This window comes from Molothrus ater, chromosome 13, assembly GCF_012460135.2.
Source record: "Molothrus ater isolate BHLD 08-10-18 breed brown headed cowbird chromosome 13, BPBGC_Mater_1.1, whole genome shotgun sequence".
NCBI lineage: Eukaryota > Metazoa > Chordata > Aves > Passeriformes > Icteridae > Molothrus > Molothrus ater.
The window spans coordinates 17793468-17814933 of record NC_050490.2 but is presented as its reverse complement, the minus strand read 5'-3'; the positions used below and the strand labels follow the sequence as shown (position 1 = coordinate 17814933).

General features: G+C 47.0%; 1 protein-coding gene and 1 long non-coding RNA gene across 4 annotated transcripts; one reads left to right on the top strand and one right to left on the bottom strand.

The window, feature by feature from the left end:
* Positions 1-187: 187 nt before the first annotated feature.
* Positions 188-12598, bottom strand: ANKDD1A (ankyrin repeat and death domain containing 1A). Of its 3 annotated transcripts, XM_036389582.2 has the most exons (15): positions 12489-12598; positions 10001-10104; positions 9274-9372; positions 8586-8684; positions 8025-8129; positions 7686-7784; positions 7264-7362; positions 6028-6126; positions 5585-5683; positions 5267-5365; positions 4630-4728; positions 3215-3310; positions 2025-2226; positions 1185-1316; positions 188-944 (listed from the first exon to the last, which is right to left on the bottom strand). In XM_036389582.2, exons 1-15 carry the CDS (start codon positions 12520-12522, stop codon positions 883-885), a joined length of 1527 nt encoding a protein of 508 aa, XP_036245475.1. In that variant the 5' UTR covers positions 12523-12598; the 3' UTR covers positions 188-882. The 3 variants fall into 3 exon arrangements, with proteins under 3 accessions (XP_036245475.1, XP_036245476.1, XP_036245477.1); XM_036389583.2 differs by lacking the exons at positions 8586-8684; positions 9274-9372 and having other exon boundaries at positions 12489-12597; XM_036389584.2 differs by lacking the exons at positions 9274-9372; positions 10001-10104; positions 12489-12598 and adding an exon at positions 9167-9182.
* A 39-nt stretch (positions 12599-12637) lies between these two features.
* LOC118690697 (uncharacterized) lies at positions 12638-21101 on the top strand. The gene is made up of 3 exons (XR_004980887.1): positions 12638-12807; positions 14802-14942; positions 21069-21101. It is a non-coding gene; the product is annotated as an uncharacterized LOC118690697 (long non-coding RNA).
* The last annotated feature ends 365 nt before the right edge of the window (positions 21102-21466 follow it).

Below are 21466 nucleotides of genomic sequence, written 5' to 3'. Positions count from 1 at the left end.
GACTCCAAGAAAACAGCAGCTGAGCTCACTGCAGACCTGCTTTGCCTCTACAAACACCTCTGGAAATGAAGAAAACCACCACCACCTGCTTGAATTCCTCTCAAGCTTTAACTACAATGTTGTACTGGTTTAGCTCTAAGAAAAAATGCTGTAGTGGTTTTTTTTAATAAAGATGACAAGATATAACTTGTAATTTTAAAGGTTAAAATGTAGATTTATTGAAATACAGACATTATTTTCCCCTTGAGATGCTGTAAAAAATAAATATGAAGGATTACATGACAAATGAAAAGATGTTTTGAAAAGGTCAGAGTCACCTATTTGATTTATAAACATACATGTTAATGTACATTTATAAACAGCATATGTTAATATTCTTCTCAAACTTTTTGTGAAGAGTCAAAGTATTAAAGACCACAACCCCTCAGGTTCCAAGAGGACCAAAGAGTGGCTTTGATTTTTGCTTAAGTTCTCTTATTGTGGCAATGTATGGACGTGCCTAAGACATGAGACACCCCCACAAATAAGGTAAGTAAAGAACATTCCTGAGAACAAAGCCTTTGCCCCCATTAACTTAAAAACTTAACAATTGCAAATTTATATACAAAACTGTGCTGTAGACAAGTTACAGTAGAACTGTAATATTTCCTGATGCAGTATGACAAGTAAGGCTTGCTCACCAAACTCATTGCAGTGCCCAGACCGTTTGAAATTGCTGATAAAAATCTCCCTTCTGTGTAGAGATGTTTTTGATCATGAGCAGAAGGGTGCAGCAGTGCCAGCAGTTGGTGACAAGAAGCCCTTAGGTTGCATCTGCCTTCTCTCAGCAGCAGAGGAGTGTTTCTCCTGTGGCTGTGAGACCAGCTGAGGATGCTCCTGGTGTTACATTGCTGTGCATTTCTGTGGAGACGTGGAGTCTGCATTTGCTTTTTTCCTGATGCTTTCTGTAAGAGAGAATGATCTGCTGCACAGAACAATAAAGCCATGGCAGGATCTGTTCATTTATCAAACCTAAGAGAAAGAGATTACATGTAATGGAAGCAAGGGGGCAGAGCAGGTGCTTTCAGCTCATGTGAGTTGGCTTCACTGAAGTTTTCCTCTGTATTTGTCTAAGCGCAGAATTTGGGTAAATTAATTCAAACAATGCTCAGTGTGCATTATTTGAAGGAAGACAAAAGTATTACCTGCTAAATCTCTTTTCCCAATCCCCACCAGGCCTTCGTAGAGTCCCTTGATTGGATTTTCTCCTGCAGTGATCACACCATGGAGCCAGATCAGCAACATTCTGTGCCCGTGTTCCCTGTAGCTTTTAGTGCCTGGATCAAAGCACAGATGAAATCCCACACTCAGAGTGCATGGCCCTGATCAGAGCAGATTTCTGCCCTGGTGGGTGTGCACACCCCTCCCTCCTCTCTGGATTTTACTAGGAGGCTGTAAAACATGGTTTTAATTCCTGCTTGTGATGGGATTGCTGGATTTATGTGGAACTTAATGGAGTGGCTATGGCTGAGCTTGGGTTTGTTGCACAGCCTTTCATGGCAACACAGTTCCTGCCTTCAGAGCACAGCTTGGCCCCTTGCTCACATCATCCAAACTGCAGAGTTCTTGAAACAGTCAGAACTAGCGGTGATCTGTTCTGACCCTCAGACCCTGCTTCTGCTAATGTATTTCTTAAATTCTAAAGAATTCACTTCACTGCCTTCTTGCTACTCAAAAAAGTAAAACCAGCAAGTTCCTTCTGTTCTACAGAACAAGAATTGTAGCAAGAACTCACAGGCCTGCCAAATGTCTCCTAAGGAGTGAGCAAAGAACCACTAATTTCCCTGCTTGCATGCCTTATTCCTAGACAAATTACAGTGTGTAGGTAATTCCACATTCAGTAAAACCAGTATTTTTAGCCTAATCTTTTGGTTGCTTCAAATAAACTAACTGGTTTTCTTCATGCTTTGCTCTTACTGCAGCTTTATCTCCTAGAAACAAAGTCCAAGGAAAGAAAGGAAAATACCTGGGAAGCTTTTTTATACCTGTCCATTGTTGCTCAATGGCCCTGATGTGGTCATCCGTGAATTTCCAGTAATGTGCCAGCTTCTTCCATTCCCCGGGTTTGAGGTACTTAGTGGCTAATCTCCACATGACTGAGCGGATGTGCTGTGTTTCCAGCCTGTGATCCTGCTTAAAGGTCAAGTGCTTTGCCACCCATGAGCCGGAGTCCCTGTTCAGGTTGTCCTGCAGAGCCAGAACAGAGGTGCTGCAGCAGTGCCTGTGCTTCTGCAGCCTCCCACATGCTCAGCTCTGTGGTCCCTGTGAGTTCTTTCTGGCACAGCTCATGTTTTTACTCCCTTTATTCTCATTTCACTCTGTGCTCATCGGGGTTAAAATGCCATTAATGGCCACTTCGCTGTGGAAGCCCATGAGGATCACGATTTGCATTTCTACATTTCCTTTCATCTAGGGTTTGGGGCAGAATCATTTAATTAAATCTGCTTCCCTGGATCATCAGCTGTGCTCACAGCCAGGCTGCAGAGGCTGCATGACATTCTCTAGGGCTGCAATGGGAAGCCAATGCAAGGGCCTGATCCACTGAGCATGACCCTGAAGCTGCACCTGAGCCACAGGCACATGCTCTCCTTTCCTTCCTTTGCTGCCCCCTCTGGAGCACTGCCATGGGAGGACAACCAAACTCTGAAGAACATGCAAGGGATGTGACATTGGACTGTACTTTCAGCTTGGTTTGGGCACAGGCTCGGGGTAGGCAGCGTTTCAGAGGGGAGACTGGGGCTGAGAGGCTGCACTTTGAGGGAGAAGTTGTTTCTAAGACTCCAACAAGAGCTGTCTCCTTCCAGTGCTGAAAAACTCTCAAAATCCCATTTTGGTGACCTGAGGCCAAGCATTTTTTCACTCAAGTCCTTCAGTTTTTCCTTCTGGGAAAAGGAACTAATTCTATCCCTTTGGGAGCAGCTGTTAAATAATTTTTGGAAACCCCTATTCCCAGCAGTGCCACCTGGGATTTCTAACAGCAGAGGCCTTTTTAAACAAGGAAAACCTTAAGTAGATGCTGTTGGCATGGTGAGGATTTGTGTTTTTCTTAAGTAAGGGGATGAAAATAGAGGTCAGGCTGTCAAGGGATGTCCTGTATTTCTTTTTCTTTGACAGCTGGTATGTGGAGTGTCAATGGAGAGGAGAAAGCACAGGGGCTGTTGTGTAAGCTGCTCACCTTCTCCCATTTGTAAAATCGATCAGCTTTGATAATCATGTCCACCAAGATGATGTGATTGCCTCGGGCAGCAACATCCAGAGATGTTTTCCCTTGCTGAAATTAGAAAGGAAAAATGAGCTGGAAATTGTACACCTTAGGATGTACAATCTCCACGGCCACCCAGCATCTGCAGCAGCTGGCACATGGACTACTGAGTAATGCACCCACCAGGACCTGTTCTCCACCTGTGAACTTCAGATGTGAGCTGCTGTCAAGCTCCTGCATTCAGAGCATGGGGAGTGGTTTTCCAGGCTCTGCAGCATCACCTCTGTTGCTGCTGCCTATTTTGCAGGAGCCACTGGAAAAGCTTCACCCACCAACTGGAAAAGCTGCAACCCACCAACATGAGAGCAACCATCAGAGAACAACTCAGCTCTGCAGTCCAAGGTATTTTATAGCCTTTTGCACAGCAGGTTTGCTGACACATGAAACCAAAATGATTTATACAACCTCATTAACTTTACAGGCTCCAGATACACATGATTAAAAATGGTCTCCTAGGAGAAGCACAGGCTGATGAGACTATGAAAATGTGGCTATGTTCCTTTCATGAATATGATTTTGAACTGGGCAGGGGGAGATTTGTATTTCTATCTAAAATCAGAAGGCAGAAAAGAACAAGATTTGAAAGTTGCATGAAGCAAAGCGAGCCAGCCCAGGCACCAGGCATAACAGGAAGAACAGTTCTAGCCTCAGATGTGAGCAGAAACCCAATTTCATACAGGAAAATGTGAATGTGTCCCCTGTGCTGAATGTCATTGCAGTTCACAGAGTGCTGAAAGGTGACAAACATTCACCACAGCTGAAGGCCAGTTCAGCCAGGTGCCTTCAGGTCTGCACTTGCTCTTACCCACTGCAAATGGCATTTTAAAAACACTATTTTAATCCCTGCCCAAGGGCCTCCAGCATTTTTGGGCACGTGCTACATTTTCAGGGCTCTTGAAATTCATTCTGTTGATTTTATTAGGTGCCAAAAGCCCCAGGACTGTGCCAGATCTATACCAAACAGATCCTTTCAACCTAGTAGAATATCTGTGCTGTAATTTTTCAGGTATATTACTTACCTTTATTTGAGGAAATCTTTGATATTATTGTTCATGATAGTACAAGTAGAAGGAACTAAAACAACTTTGAAAAAGAAAGCATTGTTCATTGTGTTATCTATTTTCTACCTAAGAACCAGTCACTTATTTCCTGGAAAACACATCAAAATAACCTACTCAGCTGTGTTTTAAGGGCTTATCCCTGGAAATACCTAAATTTTAATATTACTAGCCTTCCTTGAAAATTATGAAAAACATTAGCAAAGACCATCTATGTATATTTTCCCTCCATACTCCCACAGAACCTGTTTCACCCATGGAGACCTTTACCTTGTCTGTCAGCTTCAGATTAACTCCTGCAATGAGAATCATCTCAGCAATGTCCTGCCTGCCGTGCTCTGCAGCGATGTGGAGTGAGGTCTGCTGCCTCTGCAGAAGGAGGGAGAAAGGACTACATTTCAGAGAAGGACAAGTGTGAGGCTGGGAGGGCAGAACATTACCAGGAGGAGCTTGGGACTTTTTAATGGAAACCACTAAAACTGAGCATAAAATGTATCAATTTTATGGTATCATCAGTAGAGAACATCGCTACAAGTATGAAGATTAACCAAAACAAGCTACACTCCAGCTAGCTCCAGGCTTGCCTCCAATTCTCAGCCCTCTAAACATTTGGCAGAATATATTCCATCTTGAAATTTCTCCTACCTGCTTCCAGCAAGGATGAGAGAGCCTGCCTAGACTATGCAATGTTGCAGGGGGCACAGCACTGCCCTCATGTTGAACACCATCAAGTGATTACCTCACTGCAACAATTAGAATCACTTCACAGGTTTCACATTTCCTAAGCTGCACTTCCAGGTTCTCCACATTTTAAAGCACTCCTCTTTAATCCTGTCCCCAAGGTGATAAAATCCCCCATGAAACTGGTTCACATTTCAAACACAAAGAACAGGAACTGCAGTCTTACATTATCTGGAATGTCAAGGTCACACTCTGCACTGATGAAGAGCTTCACCATGGCTGGGAAGTTCTGCAGGACTGCAATGTGCATTGCTGATGCATTTTGCTGTGGAAAGAAGATCCTGCACTTAGGGAGAGCTTAGCTCATAGCACTGAAAGGACCAAGCTGTGCCCAGCATGTGCTGTTCTATCACAGCTGCCAGTTTGCACTGGGGGCTGATGGGGATACTGCACCAGTCCTTCCAGAGTTGCTTTGTGCTCTCGGGCAGCTCCACAAACTGGCTTTACCTTATTTGTAGTGATAAGAGCATTGAGAGGGACTCACATGATTGAGAGCATCTGTGTGGATTCCTGCATCCATGAGGATCCTGGCTATCTCCTCATAGCCATGCAGTGCTGCATAATGAAGGCAGTTCATCTTTTTCTGAAAGGGAACTCAGAAGAGAGGAGTGTTACTCAGGGATTCTTCCCAAAGGCTGCAGTTGTTACAGACTACCCACAAAGAGCTCCCTGCTCCCTCCTGCAAGAGTCCCATGGCCCCGCACTGACAAATTCATGGAGATTGTCTCCAGCCAAACCAGTCCTAGGGAGCTTCACCTGCCTCTTTGTACACAACCACGTTTACCTTCCTCTAAACTCCCTGTGCTATTCCTGAATGCAGGGCTCCACATGACCTCTCTCTATGGGTGACCTGGGAAACCACAGGAAGGTGTGGGCATAAATCCACAAAGTAGGGTTTGGGAATGGAATCACCTCCATGGAGCTAACCTGGGTTTGGGCATTGACATCAGCACCCACTTCCACAAGCAGCTTCACACAGTGGCTGTGTCCCCCCTCAGCAGCCAGGTGCAGAGCCGTGAGTCCTTCCTGCACAAGGCAAGAAAGGACACAAGCAGCATTTCTGTAGACAAGGCTGAGACAGAGCAAAAGAACAAGTCACAGACTCTACCCCATCTTCTGAATCCATGACATGTTACAGTACCAGTTCTGAGGGCCAGGATCTCCAGTTGATCATTACAAAAATAGAAGACACAATTATCTGCCCTGGACCATATCAGAGTACTGCTCTGTCCTGAATGTCACTGGCTGTGGGCCACAAGACAGACATTGTGTTCACCATCTTTCCTCCCCTCCAGCCCGTCAATAAACCAAAAAGGATTTTACACAGACAGCAAAGACAAGCCACTTTCCTGGAATAGCCCAGAGATAGAACTTGAAACCTGTGACCCTCTATCACTGGTTTCCCCTTCCAAGGGTTGCAGCTCATTTCATTACAAGAAAACAGAAGCAAGCAAGCAGAATTCCTAAGTGATTTCATCTAGTTTTATTATTGCTCTTTGCAGAAAGGGCAGCTCATGTGGGGGTAGACAAATGCTGCCAGTTACCACAGAAGGTGGCTCCCCCTTTCCTTCAGATCTTAATCACAATCAAATACACTTTTCAAAGACAGTAACCAAATAAGACTAAAAAAAATGCTGATAAACTTAATTGGGAGTGTGCCCTGGAATAAATAACAGTGATACTAAGCCAATATTTGCTATCTAAGTCATTAACTGTGTTCCAGCCACATAATTTTCCAGAGCGGATCTGTCAAAAGAGAGATCTCAAACAGAAGGTCCATATGTTCAGTGACTAAGTCAATACTTCAAAGCATGGTGAAGTTCAGTTTAAAACACACTCAATAACCATTTAGGCACTTGAATGTACAAGGTTCAGGGAGAGAAAGGGAGATTAAATGGAGTGATAAGGTAGGTGTGCAGATACAGCAGGAAGAGAAGGCAACACTTTAGAGCCGGAAATTGGTCCAAGATGGATGTCGCCTTTCACTGATACTCTGCAAGTGTGACCTGCCTTTACCCACACAGGCTTTAGATAAAATCAGCTATTTTCTAGACCTCTCCTGTCAATACTGGCTTTTCAGCCTGATGGCTGTGGCAGGAGAGTATTTCTAGGGGGGAAAAGGGCAAAACTGATGTGGTTTTGATTTAATTTAAGTGTACTTACTGAGTTTTTTTCATCAAGGTCCACTCCGACATCTATAATCTTCTCTAGCACAGAGAGGTGTCCATTTTTAGCAGCTAAATGCAATGCTGTATTTTCTTCCTGAAAGTAAACATTACTTTATAAACATATGTCTCACAGGACTGAGTGTTCATATACCACAATCTTGCACAGAGTATATCCAGTGTGGCTGAAAAGGCAGTTGTAACCAGTAGCACGAATATGAAGCAATTTTCCTACAGTTGCAGCAGCAAGGGAAGAACCCCTCCTACCTTAAACTAGAGCATGGTCCACCAGCCTTGCTGTGTATCCTGCCTGAAAAGTCCTGGAGAGAAACCATTAACTAAGCAACAAAATGTTCCCTGGTTTTCACATCCCCTAATCCTTGGAGTTCACCTCCCTGGCCTGTGGTTTTGTGCCCATACCTTGTCTTTGGCACTGTGAGAACAGCCCAGTCGAATGAGGAACTCCACCACCTCCAGCTGTCCGTGCTCTGCGGCCAGGTGAAATGCTGTCCTGTCCATCTTTGGGAGGAAACAGAGAAACACTGTCTAAAAGGCTCAGAAAGCACAGAATCAGATCATCTGCTGCAAGAAGCTTGACCAGACCAGAATCCCCATCATCCCTAAGCTCACTCTGCAGGAAGACTTCTGGGAGTAGTGTCTGACTCTGATTGTCTTCCCAAGACTAAGAACAACATTCCTGCTAAACTCAGCACAGCAATACCAGACTTCATAAAACAGAGCTGTGAAAAGCCTTTCTACCTTGTCTGTCTCATCCACACACATGTCCTCCAAGTCCTCCATGATGAACTCCATGACCTGGATGTGTCCCCTCTGAGCTGCACAGTGAAGCAGGTTCCTGCCATTCTGGAGAGGAGACAAAGGACTGCTCATTCAACAAGTCCAAGACTGTGGGACAGTCAGTCTCTTTAGACAAACTGTGCCTGTTAGCAAGGGCCCATTTCATCCTCCCTGCACCTCCAGGACTAAAATTCCTTGTGCTGCAGACAGCAAGTTATGACTGAAATATTAATCCCCTTTTTCCAAGACAAGGTCTCTTTTAGAATACAAGCTCTGCTGATTCACTAAACCATTTCCCATTTCTGTAACACCTTCCACATCAGCACTGCACAAACATGAGGTGAGGAAGCTGTTTTCATCCCCAAAGCTCCAATTATTACACCTGCTTCAGGGATAAGTCAGAGTGCAGATGAGATGACAGTCCCCAGAGCAGATGCTGTCACATACAACTGAGCTCACAGGCAAACCTCTCTCTGTCGCTGTCTAGAGCCAAGTGATGGATCCACATGGGGAGACCCTCACCCTATTGACACGGTTAATCTTGGCCCCAGCATTGACAAGGATCTGCAGGACATGGAGGTGGCCAAACCACGCAGACAGGAGAAGAGCATTCATTCCAAACTGAGCAAAAAAGAAAGATACTTACAGTTAAACTGCAGCCATCACCATCCCCATCCCCACCCTGGAGGGAAGCTGTCCTCTTAGCTTAATGAAGTTTTTCAAATCTATTTGTTTCTCACTAGTATATTTTTTTAGTTGCACTTTCTCCAATTATTATTATTATTCCTGTCACAGATACTCACAGCAGCTGAGCAGAGACCTGCTTCTTGGCAGCTACTACCTATTTAATGGTGTGTATTAGCCTGGCTGTATGGGGGAGAGAAAACTTTCTGTCACTGTCATCCTACAAGCCCCACCAACACAATCAGAAGAAGCCAAGCATCCCCATGCTCTATGGAAAACTTTACAGATTCTACCAGCCTATTCCAAGTCCCTGTGCATGCAAGGAAAAGGCCAAAATACAGAGCACAGACACATGTGCCAACAAGGCTTGCTCCAGCCCCTTGCCCAGCAGGTGCAGCGTGTCACCCTGTGTGACCCACCCAGGGCTAAGGTGCAGTGTGTAACTGCTGGCCTAGCACCCAGTCCCTGGCACTGCCCCAGCACCAAACACGTGTGCAGCACATGCAAGGGAGAGTGGCCTCTGTACACTGTCCTCGTCATCCACAGGGGCGTCGTGATCCAGGAGCAGCCGCACAGCATCCACGCTCCCGGCTCCCGCAGCCCAGTGCAGGGCAGTCCGCTCTGCCTGCAAGCAAGGACAGAGGCAGGGACGGCTGAGTGTGCAGAGCGTGGGTATCCACCAGCCCTTCTGAAGGCCAAAATATCCTCGGCCATCTATACAGCCAGAATTTCTCACACTGTGCAGTTTTCTTTGGACCCAGCCCTCTGTCTCTGCTCTCCTGTTAGGCAGACAGGTGTCAGTCACCTTCTGCTCAGGAGCTGCAGTTCTGGACTGTAATGACAGCACAGAGTGAAGAACATTGCTGACAATAAATGGACAGATTGAAACACTAGGGATGGGGGCAATCCTGTATCTCCATGAACCTACTAGCCAACAAGGAAAGATCTGCATCAGAAACAGAGTTTGTCCCACAGTCTTACTGTACAGAGACAGCAAAATCAGAGCCTTTCATGGCAATCATGTCTATCTGGCAATTGCAGCTTTCCAGTGTGGCCAGGATGATAGTACTGGGGGTCTCAGTGTGTTGTGAAAACTGCTTGGTTGCTACAGGCCCTATTTGGCACTGGGTGTTGTATTTTAAAGCTTTGACAAATCAAGCAGTTAATGAGAAGAGTAGCATTAAGGAGCTGCAGTTCTGAAACATGCCCTCAGCACTTCCTGCAGCTTGGAGGTGGAAAAACCCAGGACTTACATTGTTTTTGGCTTTGATGTCAACTCCTCTCCTGATGAGCTCCTCCATCCTGACTGTATCATTTCGCTTCGCTGCATCATGGAACTCCTTCTCTGACTGAAGCACTGCAGCAAAGCAGAAGAGTGAGCATTAAAACTGTGCTGGCAAGAGGCATGGAGCAGCATGCTCCAACAAACCTCTCCTTCATCTCACCGGCCCCCGTGGCTTCAGGGAAGGATGACTACAGAAAGATTCTTCCAGCAAGAATCCCAGCCCTACAGATGTTGGCATGTTTGCTGGATTTGTATCCTACCACTGTCTCTCCTTCCCTGTGCCACATCAATGCTCTTCCAGTCCCACCCACTTCTCTTCTAATTCAGTGTCTCTCTGCATGGATTTGCTCCAGCTGCAAAACCTTTTGATCCATGAGGTCCATATCCTCTGGGCACCCTCTGAGGGCCAGAGTCAGTGTGAAGGCTCTGAGATGACACAGACCCTTTCCTCCATCCTTCCACCTACCTGCCACTGCTCTACAAGGAGGCCTTTACACATGGTCCCCTCCAGGCAACCTGAACCAGCCAAGCAGCACAAAACTGCCAGCCTGGCCTGTGATCAGTGTTGCATCTCTTAATAAACCGTGGCAGCTCTGCACATAATTTACCATGACTGGCAGTACTTGTCCTGCACAGTTAGACACAATTTAAGAGTGTTTACTCCCCATGCTGGGCCTTGCCCCAGCAATCTTCTCCTTCATCAAATAAACCTTCCTGCCAAGAAACAAGAGCAAGGCTGTGACTGCCACAGCCCGACAGGGAGGCTCTGAAGACTTTTGGCAAGGCTGGTGTCAGTGTTTGTTGGACTCAGTCTCTGTCCTAGTGCTTTTGGGGAATTCTTTCAAGAAGTGCTTGAGTCAGACCCTTGGCCTGTCACATCCTACTGGAGAGCTGGCCTAGAGGCTCTGCTCTCCTCTACGCTTCTCCAGAACCCAGGCTGCAGCTTGAGGGGCTCAATGACAATTCAGTTTGTTCCAACATACCAACTGCATATTAACCACATGCCATACAAAAGGCATCAAAACATATTATTGTTCCCATTCCACCACACTGAGGGAGAAAACCAGGAGACTCGTTGCCTAAATAGCACAATTAATCTCTTTGGAGGGCACAGAAGAAAGGCATCCCTACCGTGGACTCTTAGAGCAACAGAGGTATAACCTCATCCTCCAGTTTCCATTCCCCTTGCCTTCAAAAAAAAGAACTTTAGCTCAAGAAAAACACAAATAACACAAATTTTAACACTAGACAGGATCATTCAACAGTATATTTATCCACTTAACACCAGACATGGTCATCTGAGAGTGTGTATTCAAGAGTGCTGGACCTGCTGCTACAATGAAGGCAGTAGGATTTGGACACTGATTTCTGCAAGAAACAGGATTTCCTATACTGTATATTAAGACTCTCTTATCACCTTGTCAGCTGTGTTAACAGGATTGCATTTCACCCTGCATGGACCCTTCATTTGAGAGGAAATATCAAGAGAACTTGTGAAAAACACTGAGATTTTGTTAATTATTAACACCAATGGCTCCACATATACCACCTCCTTGTACATGCTTATCTCCCTTCAGTGGAATAAATCCTATGTTTCAATTAAGCAAATGCTGCTGACCCTGCTCTCCAGGTGACAGAAATGTTTTCTTACATTTTACGGACACACAAAGCATCATTTTCAAGAAATGCCAAACCACCTTGGTTATTCTTTGGATAGCTGTGAAGATGCAGTAACAAATTTGGCATTGCTAAGGCTGTAAAAGCCACAATTTATTTATTTTTATCAACACGCGAGTAACAGTTTGATGGCCTGAGTTTGCTACTTAAGATCCACAGCAGCTCTGTAAGTGTAAATGCATTCCTCATCATGGCATGCACCTGTCCAGCAGAAACATTTCAGTGGATATTTAGCAGTGTTCCTTCTCCTTCAAGCTCAGATTCCAGGGTACTTCATAGCTTACTGAATAGGAATTCAGTTATCACAAGCAGCGTGGAAAACATTTTAAATTATTTACCCTCAGTGCAATGCACCAACTCACAGGCAGTTTATTATGCAAGAGGTGTAGAAAAGCAGCAAAGGAGGAGAAAGACGTGCAAAGAAACGTGCAAAACCCATCCACCGAGTCCTGCCTGGGGCTGCAGGACACAAAGACAACTTGGGATGGGGACCGAGGGACCAAGGAGGCCAAAAACCCCAAGTGCGGGGTACCAGAGTTATGTGCAGCATCTCAGCGGTGCAGGATGCTTTTGGACAACAGCGCCCTGATTCACGGGTAGGTTTAACCACCTGCTTTGTTTCCCAGCGGATTTTCAGGTGTCCGGTTCTATCTTAGGGCATCCCGGCTCTGCCCCTCAGCCCCGCCGGCTCCCGCCCGCCCCTCAGGGCGCACGAATCGCCCCTCAGGGCGCTGCGCCACCCGCCCCGCTGGGGCAGCCCCCGCCCCGGCCCCACTCACGGGTGTCGCCTTCCGACGCCAAGTCGTCCCCCATGTCGCGACACAGCGGCCCCGCCGCCGCCGCCTCAGGGCGGGCTGAGGCGCGTCCCCGCCGCCTCAGAGCGTCCCCGCCTCCTCGCAGGCCACCTCGCCGCCGCCGAGCTGCTCTTTTGCTGCTCTTTAAAGCAAAAGATCATAAAACAAGCCCACTTCTTGGCAAACACGGTATTTTCGGGCCGTTTGAGGAGGACTTGAGTGTGGACATCCAGCTGCCGCCATTTCGGCCAGGTGCCGCCCTTCACCCCAGCGCGGCTCTGCTGAGTGCTGCTGCTTCGAGGTGGTGGGTGGTTTAATTTAAAATTAATTTAATTCTGTTTCCAGAGCAATTTGGGAGGAGAGGGATTTCTAAGCAGTAGAAAATACGGGGGGTTCTTTTTGTTTTCCCCTGAAAGCAGGGCTCAGAGGTTGATGTTTCCTGGGAATGAGGTGCTCTTGTTACCACATGTCCCTCAGCAGGTGCAGGAGGGGGCAAAAGGGCTTTTCCCTCAGAGTTTTAGTGAATTCTCCAGTTTCAGCGTCTGGGCTGGTTTTATCTTTTATTTTGTTCTCCATTTTGATAGTATGATAAGGAAGAAACCGGGGTGAGCTGAGGTTTTGGGGATAATCAGATCTGTTTCTGTGGGTCCCCCACAGTACTCCTCTCCTGTCATACTGCTTCCATCTCTGGGCTCCCCAGCATAAGAAGGACATGGAGCAGCTGGAGTCAGTCCAGAGGAGGCCACAGAAATTCTCCAAGGGTTGGAGCACCTCTGCTCTGTAGCCAGACTGGGAGAGCTGGAGGTGTTCAGCCTGGAGAAAAGAGAGCTCCGGGGAGACCTTATTTGAAGCCCCATCCCTGGAAGCATCCAAGGCCAGGTTGGGTGGGGCTTGGAGCACCCTGGGATAGTGGAAGGTGTCCCTGCCCATGGAAGGTGGTGGAACTGGATGATCCTTAAGTCTCTTCCAGCCCATTCTGTCATTCTTTGCTGCTGGTCTCAGGAGAGGAGAGATGACATCAGGTTTGTATCCCGTCGCTAGACATGCTGGCCCACAGATGGTCTTTGTCAGGACTCCCTAGTGAAGTCCCTCTGGAGAAATATCTCTCTCTGTACCGCTGATTTCGGCTGTGATCTCACTCTGGTGCCTGTCACCACATGAGGGTGCCAGTGCTGTTCACCTGCCACGACTTCCTGCTCTAGCAGTAGAGTCCAGGGTGCAGTTTGGGCTGTTCCCTGGGCTCGGGACAGTTTTGGGGTACATCCCAATCTCGGGGACCCTTGTGTGCATCCGTGCTGCTCCTGTGAGAGAACGTGGGGCGTTTGGTGTGTTGGAAGATAGGGGGAGGCAGATAAGAAGAGACCCTCTGCTTCTCCACACATGCCACTCTGTGCACACAGCTGCACCAGAACTGTCTTCAGGGCAGGGAGACAGTGGTTTCCATTTCATTGAAACCCATCACCGGTGGATTCAGTAGCCAAGTGCTTGCTGATGCAGTTGGATCACTACGGCTTGGCCTGCCCAGCTGTGAAATGGGGAGGTAGACCCTAAGCTCTTGAGCAAATACAGAATGTGTGGAGGTTTATGGATAGCTGCTTCTCTCAGAGATTTGGATGTGTGTTTTGTTTGCCGTTTATTCAAACTGAAGTTAAAAAAAAAAAAAAAGACACTCTCTCTGGTAGGAAAAGTGAACATAAGGTCTGTCTGGATAAAGGGGAAGCCCTTCTTTTGTACAATAGCTTATCGGGTAGAGCATCCTCCCCGAGGAAAGGGGAAAGCTGGGCTTGATCCTGGTTTCTGCCGGAGGGGAGATGCAAACCTCGGGCCACACAAGACCCCAGAGAGCACCGTAAACAACAGGCTGCAGGCATGTCTGATGCGGAGAGTTTTTCTTGCTCTTTCCTGTTACTTTAAATAATTAATGATTTGATGGAGCAGGGAGTGGAGAAGGCAGGTGTCCTGTTTCCCTGGAGAGCAATCTGTGCACCCGGCAAGACGGAGTCTTGCGCTTTCTCGATGAATATTTAAACGTCTTCAGACAAACTGGAACGGCGCCAGCAGGAGTGACTGAGAAGGGCTGAGCCCTTCCCACTGGGTATCCTAGTGCCTGGGGGCCGGGGAAACAGCCCTGAATAGGGCAGGGAATAATCCCTGCTTGCACGCACTATGGAGGTACTGTGCATCCCAGCCTTAGATGGGACCTCCGGCTCTTGCTAGCCTTTTGTTATGCTGTAAGAGATCCTTGGATGGAAAGCTGTCTGGATTTAAACTGCCACTGTTAATGTCATTGTCTTCCAGAGCTTGAATCAGCCAGGACTCATCACCCACGGCTCTCCTGCGGGTTAATGCTGATCTCGGAGGAGGAACAGCGCAGATGCACTGAGAGTTCGCATCTGTTTGTGAGCTTGGATGTTTCCAGCAGGCACAAAAAAAGGCAATGTAGGCAGTTCCTTCTGTCCTTCCCAAAGTGGTATGTGTTCGGGGGTGGAAGGGACCAAGACTTTCTGCTGATACTAAGTACAGAATGCTGCGACAATTTATTAATGACGCTGAACCTTTGCCTGGCGATCCATTTATTAGCTAACAGACCTAAAACAGCTCTTGGATTTTTCCACTAATGTTGTAGCACAAAGAATGACAGGGGAGGTGGTAATTTGACCCCTTTTTTGCAAAATATTCCAGACATCGACCCCATCTTCAGGATGGTGTTAAAATCTTTGTCTTTATTTCACTTGAAGAATAATTTTAGCTGAGCCAGCTTTGTGCTCTTTCTCACTTAGAAGTGAAGCTCTCTGTCAGAGAATTTTGTGCTCTTATTTTGCATGCACAGTTTTTAGGTACTGCTTTAGGATAATCATTATTTTTGATCACATTCAAAAATCATGAGCCAGGCTGGTTAAATCCATGTAATTTTAAAATGTGCCTCTGTTAGCTCCCTGGTTTAGTTGTATACAGTGTGATTTTCAAGCCAGTCAGATTTGCAGTTAGCCATGTAATACAGCCCACAAACCAGTATGTGTTTATGCAGAAACAGTTGCTTACCTAGAGGTTTAGCAAATTGGACTTTAATTTATAATCTTCCTTTGGAAACAAAACTGGAAGGTGACTCCTCCTGCCTGCAGCTGCCTGTAATTTGGGAAGCCAAGCTTCTGCTTCTGTGGAGCTGCCCACAGAAGGGGAGCCTGGCTTGAGGAACAAGGAACAGCTTCCATCCTTGGAGGATTGTCTTTTTTGGCATATGCTGCCACAGACAGGAAATTGAATACTGCAAGGGAGAGGGGATGACCACGTTCCTCTTTCAGTGCTGACGGACTGTTTCTACGTGACAGGGTGTCAGACTTGCCTGTGTGCTGAGAGAGCAACCATGGGCTCTGCCTGGCAGCACCTGAACCAGATCTTTGGGCCCTGTGTTACGCAGCTGCCATTGATGAGGAATTGTGTTTGTGCTTCTTTATGTCCCTGCTGTGGGTATTCACAAGGGACCGACCATGCCAGTTCTGTGCTCTTTCAGATATGTCCCATTAGAATGGAATACACGTTACAGCTCTGGTTACATGGCTTCATGTGTGGCTCCAGCTTATTTATTTTTTGTCTGGGTTTGGCTTTTAGTTGTTCTGTAGACTAGGTTATTTTTGGTGCTTTCTTTGATAACTCTGTTCCTGTGACATGCTGCGGAGCCAGAACTCCTCTGGGAACATCCCAGAAATGCACACAAACATCAGCCCTGTAGCTTCTAACACTCAACATATGGAGCTTTCAGAAGGCCTGGACACCTAACAGGACTCCACAAACCCACTCTGGAAGCCTGAGAAGGGTTCCAGCAGTTTCCTCAAAGGCTGCATTCATTTCCTTGCAAGGCTTCCACAGAGGAACAGCTTGTTAGAGGGACCTGTGGAGCTTGGAAGCTTTGCCAATAATAATTCAGGCCCAATTCTGAAGTCAAATATTTAGCTAAACAGAGACTGTCTGATGAGTGGATTAAACACAGACTGCATCTGAGTGAGCTCGGCATTTCAGGTTTTTGTCAGTGTCCATTTCACGAGCCTATAATTCCATTTTTCCTGTCTTCCCAGACTCGGCTCATGCTGTGTAGTGTTTCAGACAGCACAGAGTGAGGTATTTCAGCAGAGCTGTTGCTCCTAGCTCAGGAAGCAGCCTGAATCACAAAGTGATGTTCTTTGCTTTAGGCTTAGGAATAATCCAGTATTATGGGATTGGGAGGAAATCATGTTAGAGAAACTGAAGGGTTTGTTTGTTCGTTGGTAAGAAAAAGTCTCAAGGAACCAGGCAGAGATGTCCGACAGGGCTGGTGAGTGAGCCTTGCCAGTGCACTGCATGGTGCTGACACAGATAGCTCAGTCCATATTAACAGCAACTGGAAGTTTGAGCTGGTGATTTGGCACTTCCCTCTCCTGTCACTCTCACTTCCCAAAGCCGATAGGCCTTTAAATCCCTTGTAAAGATAAATGAGCTTAAGCTTCTATGCAGCTTTGAAAGTGAAGCTTACATGTAATTAGCGCTGTGGCAGGGGTTGTTCCTGACCACCAGGCCACTCCTGTTGATCTCTGGCCTCCACATGGAGTTTACTGACATATGGCCACTACATCTTCCAACTCGATATATTCTCCTTCCAGCTGTGGAGAATTGGTCTCCTGCAGGAATACGTGAGAGGCAAAAAAATACCTCCCCAGTGTCTTTTGTACCTGAATGATACCTGAGAAATAACTGTAGGAGAAAAAATTTGTAATTTCTGTGATACTTGGCTGAGGGAGGTCTATATGAGCCCATTGTGTTCAGACTTAGTGCCTGAGGACCAGGTTTGGCCAGTAGTTTGGTCTTAAAATATCTACTGTGTGACCAAAAGCAAATGTAGCAGGAAAGGATCTAAAGGCAGAATAATCTTTCCTGAATTTAAGAAGAGAAATGGAGTGATGGAGCTGGAGTCACTGCCCTCCCTCGTTTGAATGTGATGGTTAACTGAGCAAGTGTTTGGTTATGGGAGGTGGGAAGGGCTGCCTCGTATAAACCAAGCTATAATTGGGACACTGCATCCTAATCCCCTCACTGACATGCCTGCAGGCAATGTTTTTATTCTCACTTTACTGCATGTGTAAAAAGAGGGAGGATCCTCTGCTTCCTGGACCTCTGAGGATTGTCTGGCTCCTAAAGGCGATCTCTCCCTGTTCTTTTCAAGACAAAAGTGCAGCTGAAATGTAGGATCTTTTAACCATAAACCCAAAGTGCTGAAACCTACTTCCAGAGGCACAGCCCTGAGCTGCTCTTATGCCATGCTGAACGACTCAGTGCAAAACTTGAAGTGAAACAGAAAATTGGGTTTGAGGATTTAATAAAAGCTAAGTGGAAGCAAAGGGTTGCTCAGTGATGCCATTGCTCCCTTCTAATCTGACCCCCATGCAGTCCAACAGGAGCAGGCAAGCACAGTGCAGCTTTGGAAGTGTTTCATTTCTGTCTCTCAGCAATTTTCTTCCAGAGCCCAAAACATCTGTGTCTGCCTCCAGCCACATGCAAGTGCACCGGGAGCATTTTGTTCCAAGCCTAATGAGTAATTTTATGGTCTTGGAATTGGAGGCAGGGGGAGGGGGCTGGGACAGCAGCCGGAGTCTTGTGTTCTACAAGGAGCTCTGCTGATGTCACATTGTAGCCTGATGATTTTTACTTTACTGCAGCCCACCAGGCTTCCCTTTAAAGTTGCCTGCTGGAGTTGCTGGTGATCATGCTCTGACATGGGCTTCTGCATTCCCAGGGCTTCTTCTCTGCTGGGCTCAACAAGCAACATGGAAAATAATGACACCAGTGGAGAGGAGGTGGGGGAGCTCAGCTGGGCGTCAGCTCCACTCTGCATGTGGAGAGAGCACACGTGAATGCAGAAAGCACACTTTGCCTATCCTGCCTCTGGCTTCAGTGCTCAGGAGGAATGAGGGAACAAACAACCCCGGGCAGATGTGTAATCACATCACTCAGGTGTTGAGCAGATGGTGTTGAGATGTGGTGATACACATGGTCAGAGAACAGGTACAGAATGAACTGAACCCAAATCGTCACTGATATCAGCAGCGTTTTTAAAGCACAACTCCAGCTTTCTCTTTGAGAAGAACAGGGTTATCTGTAGAGAGAGATAATCTGTACACAGCACAGGAAACAGAAGGCAGATGTTGTCATATGTTTATCACATATTTCCACCAGGAGGTCTTCCTTTGGGACAGGCTTGCAGATCCTAGGCCCTGGAGCAGGACTTGCACATGGAGGGACCATGCTGTGTTTATCCAGGTCAGATTATACAGAGCTCTTCCTCCACCTGCCCAAGCTCTCTTGGTCTGAAAAGCAAGTTTATATTCACTCACTGTGACTCAGCCATAGAGTCTGACTCATTTTCTTGCTGTTACTCATAGAAGAAAAAAGCCAAATGGCAACCAGTCTGTGCCTGTAGCCACCTGTAATTCTCCAGCTTTCTGCTGTTTTGCTCTGGATGAGTTTCTGTTTATCAACACTAACACAATTACCTTGCAGGAGCTTTTAATACTTCTTTCTACAGAGGAAGACTGATTAGAAAATAAAATTTTCTACCCCTAAAGCGAAGAGGAAGTGTGCTGAATCTCCATGGCTGCTTGTGGAGTTCCTGAAATAGGACTATTTCAAGTGGACACTTCACAAAGACAGTAGTAACAGGATGGGACCAGATGGAGCAACCACCAGGCAGAGCTGGGAGCAGCTGCAGAATTGCTGCAGCTCCTGAGCTGACCTCTGTGGTCTGGAGGAGGTTGCTGGTGGTCTGTCTCCTAAAGGTGCTCAGTACTAGGAGCTCCTGCTTCCAGCAGCAATGATGTGTTGGTCACCAGAAATCTGTCTCACCCACTCTCTGGGCTGGACTCCCCACTTCAATGGAAGGACTTGAGCTGCTTGGGGTTCTCTGGGCTGCCAGTCCTCAAAGAAAGGGATGGTGTTTTACTTTGTGTAAGCCTCTGTTGCACTGCCAGCTCAGGAGTCTCTGCTCATTTCAGACCTGGCTGTTGCTCACTTGCACATATTTTGTCCTCTCATCAGGGTGCAGGGAAACACCAGGCTCTGATTCCTTCTCTTGCAGTGTGATTGGCGGCTTATTCTGTGCCAGAGACAGAAGCATGAGTCAGAGTTGAAAACCTCACCCAAGAGAAGCTTTAGCTGTGAGGTGGGAATTGGTGCCTGCCACTACAGCTGGGCCAAACCCAGCCTTGTCCGTTTCAGCTTCATTCCATGTAAAAGCTGCACAAGAGAGCACAGTGCAAAGCTCTAGGTGGGTGGGCTGTCCTGAGGACAAGGAGGTATCCTGGGTATCGAGCAGGGCTGTGTTACAGCTAAGGCAGTTTCCTCTTGGTTATGGGACGCTGAGGTTCAAGTCAACAGGCTGAATCTTCCAGAGGGGAACTTGGCCTTAAACCTGGCTCTCCCTTCTTAGTGGCCTGCTGCTGGGTGGGAGGCCACCCACCATGGGGTTCTGCTCTTTCATCATTCTCCTGGATCCCATCTTAAGAGTTTTGATAAGAATTGTTCCACAAATTCTCAAACGAAAAGCTGGGGTTTTGGTTATTTTCTGGTGGAAAAATATTTAATTGGAAATATTCCTTGGCACGCTTTCAGCTGGTACACTGCCTTCCCTTCTCTGAAAATATTGCTCATTTTGAGTGCAAATGCTTCTTGTGAGGGTTTTGGGGTTTTTTTGATTGCAGTCCCTCACTTGGGTTCCTTTTTGCCTCAAGCAGATGATGGGAGTTGCCCTCTTGTTACGTGGCACTGAAGTGACGTCCTGGGGCTGCCTACATGTCCTGCAGCCCTTCATGGCAGGGCATGGCTGAGCTCCCTGCAGTAGCTGTGGCATGCAGGGAGCAGGCACTGCCCTGTAGGGAGCAGGCACTGCCCTGCTGTTCCTGCCTGCCTGCTCTCAGTGCCCGCCACCGCCCCCAGCTCTGGCAGCCGTGCCTGCAGAAAGCTCTGCGGGCAGTGGAAGTGAGCTGGTTTCTTCATGACAATGTAGTTATCCTTTTAAGGGAAAATTCCCTCGGGGAGCCAGCCCTCAATTACCTCCTGCTCCAGTGCCGTCTTGCTGGAGGTGGCTTGTAACACAGCTGAGTTACAGCCACAGGAACTCAGCTGAGTGCCCAACCACTTGGAAAAAAATCATAATTAAACTCTGTTGGCCTCTGTTGGTTGCTGAATCTAGAAATTGGGGTCAGAACCCAGTGGCTGGCTCTCCTCATCAGTGCATTTGTGCAGAACCAATCTGTGGATGCTACATCTTCAAACCCAGATGCTTTCTATTCCCACAGTAGTTCTGGCATGTGCAGACCCCTGTGTGCCTGTTCTTCCCTAAAGCAGTTAGTTGCAGTATTTGGAGCTCTAGGTAGGACAGGACTGGTGATAATTAACCAATGCAGGTATCTGCTAAATGCCAGGGGACTGGGGTGGGCAGTGGCTGCATTTCAATTTGCTGTTATTCACTGTGGTGAATGGGAAGGGTCCTCCAAGGGTCCTGATTTGGAGGCTGAAAAATTCCTTCTGTTCTGCTGACAGGTCTCACAGGCCATGGGAGGGATGTCTAACCAGGATGGGGCTGCTGTGGATGTTGCCCTCTGCCTCTGTCTCAATGAGCAGAACAGGAGCTATAGAGAAGAGCCTGTGCTCTTCCTATTCTATAGGAATGGTGGCCTTGGCTGCAAGCCCCCAGATTTACATCTCTTGTGTTTAGTGCTGAAAATACTTTGATTCCAAACAAGCAGCTTACTAGAAGAACATGACATTCTTAAATGCAGACTTTTCACAGGAATGAGACCAGACTCCTTACAGACGTTCTGAGGATTCCTTCTGATGTCTGTAAATTTACTGGGATTGTGTGGGCATTTTATCTCATTTAAAAAACCAACCCTGTACCTGTGCAGCTACTGTTATCTTGAGACAAAATAAATGGACCA

What these genes read in the sequence shown, in the direction of transcription:
- ANKDD1A (XM_036389582.2), bottom strand. Translation starts at nt 12,522, where the DNA reads ATGGGGGACGACTTGGCGTCGGAAGGCGACACCC. An exon ending in GTGTGGATGAGACAGACAAG is followed by an intron (nt 7,785 to 8,024) that starts GTAGAAAGGCTT and finishes TTCCTCCCAAAG; the next exon opens with ATGGACAGGACAGCATTTCA. An exon ending in TGGGAAAAGAGATTTAGCAG is followed by an intron (nt 945 to 1,184) that starts GTAATACTTTTG and finishes TCTCTCTTACAG; the next exon opens with AAAGCATCAGGAAAAAAGCA.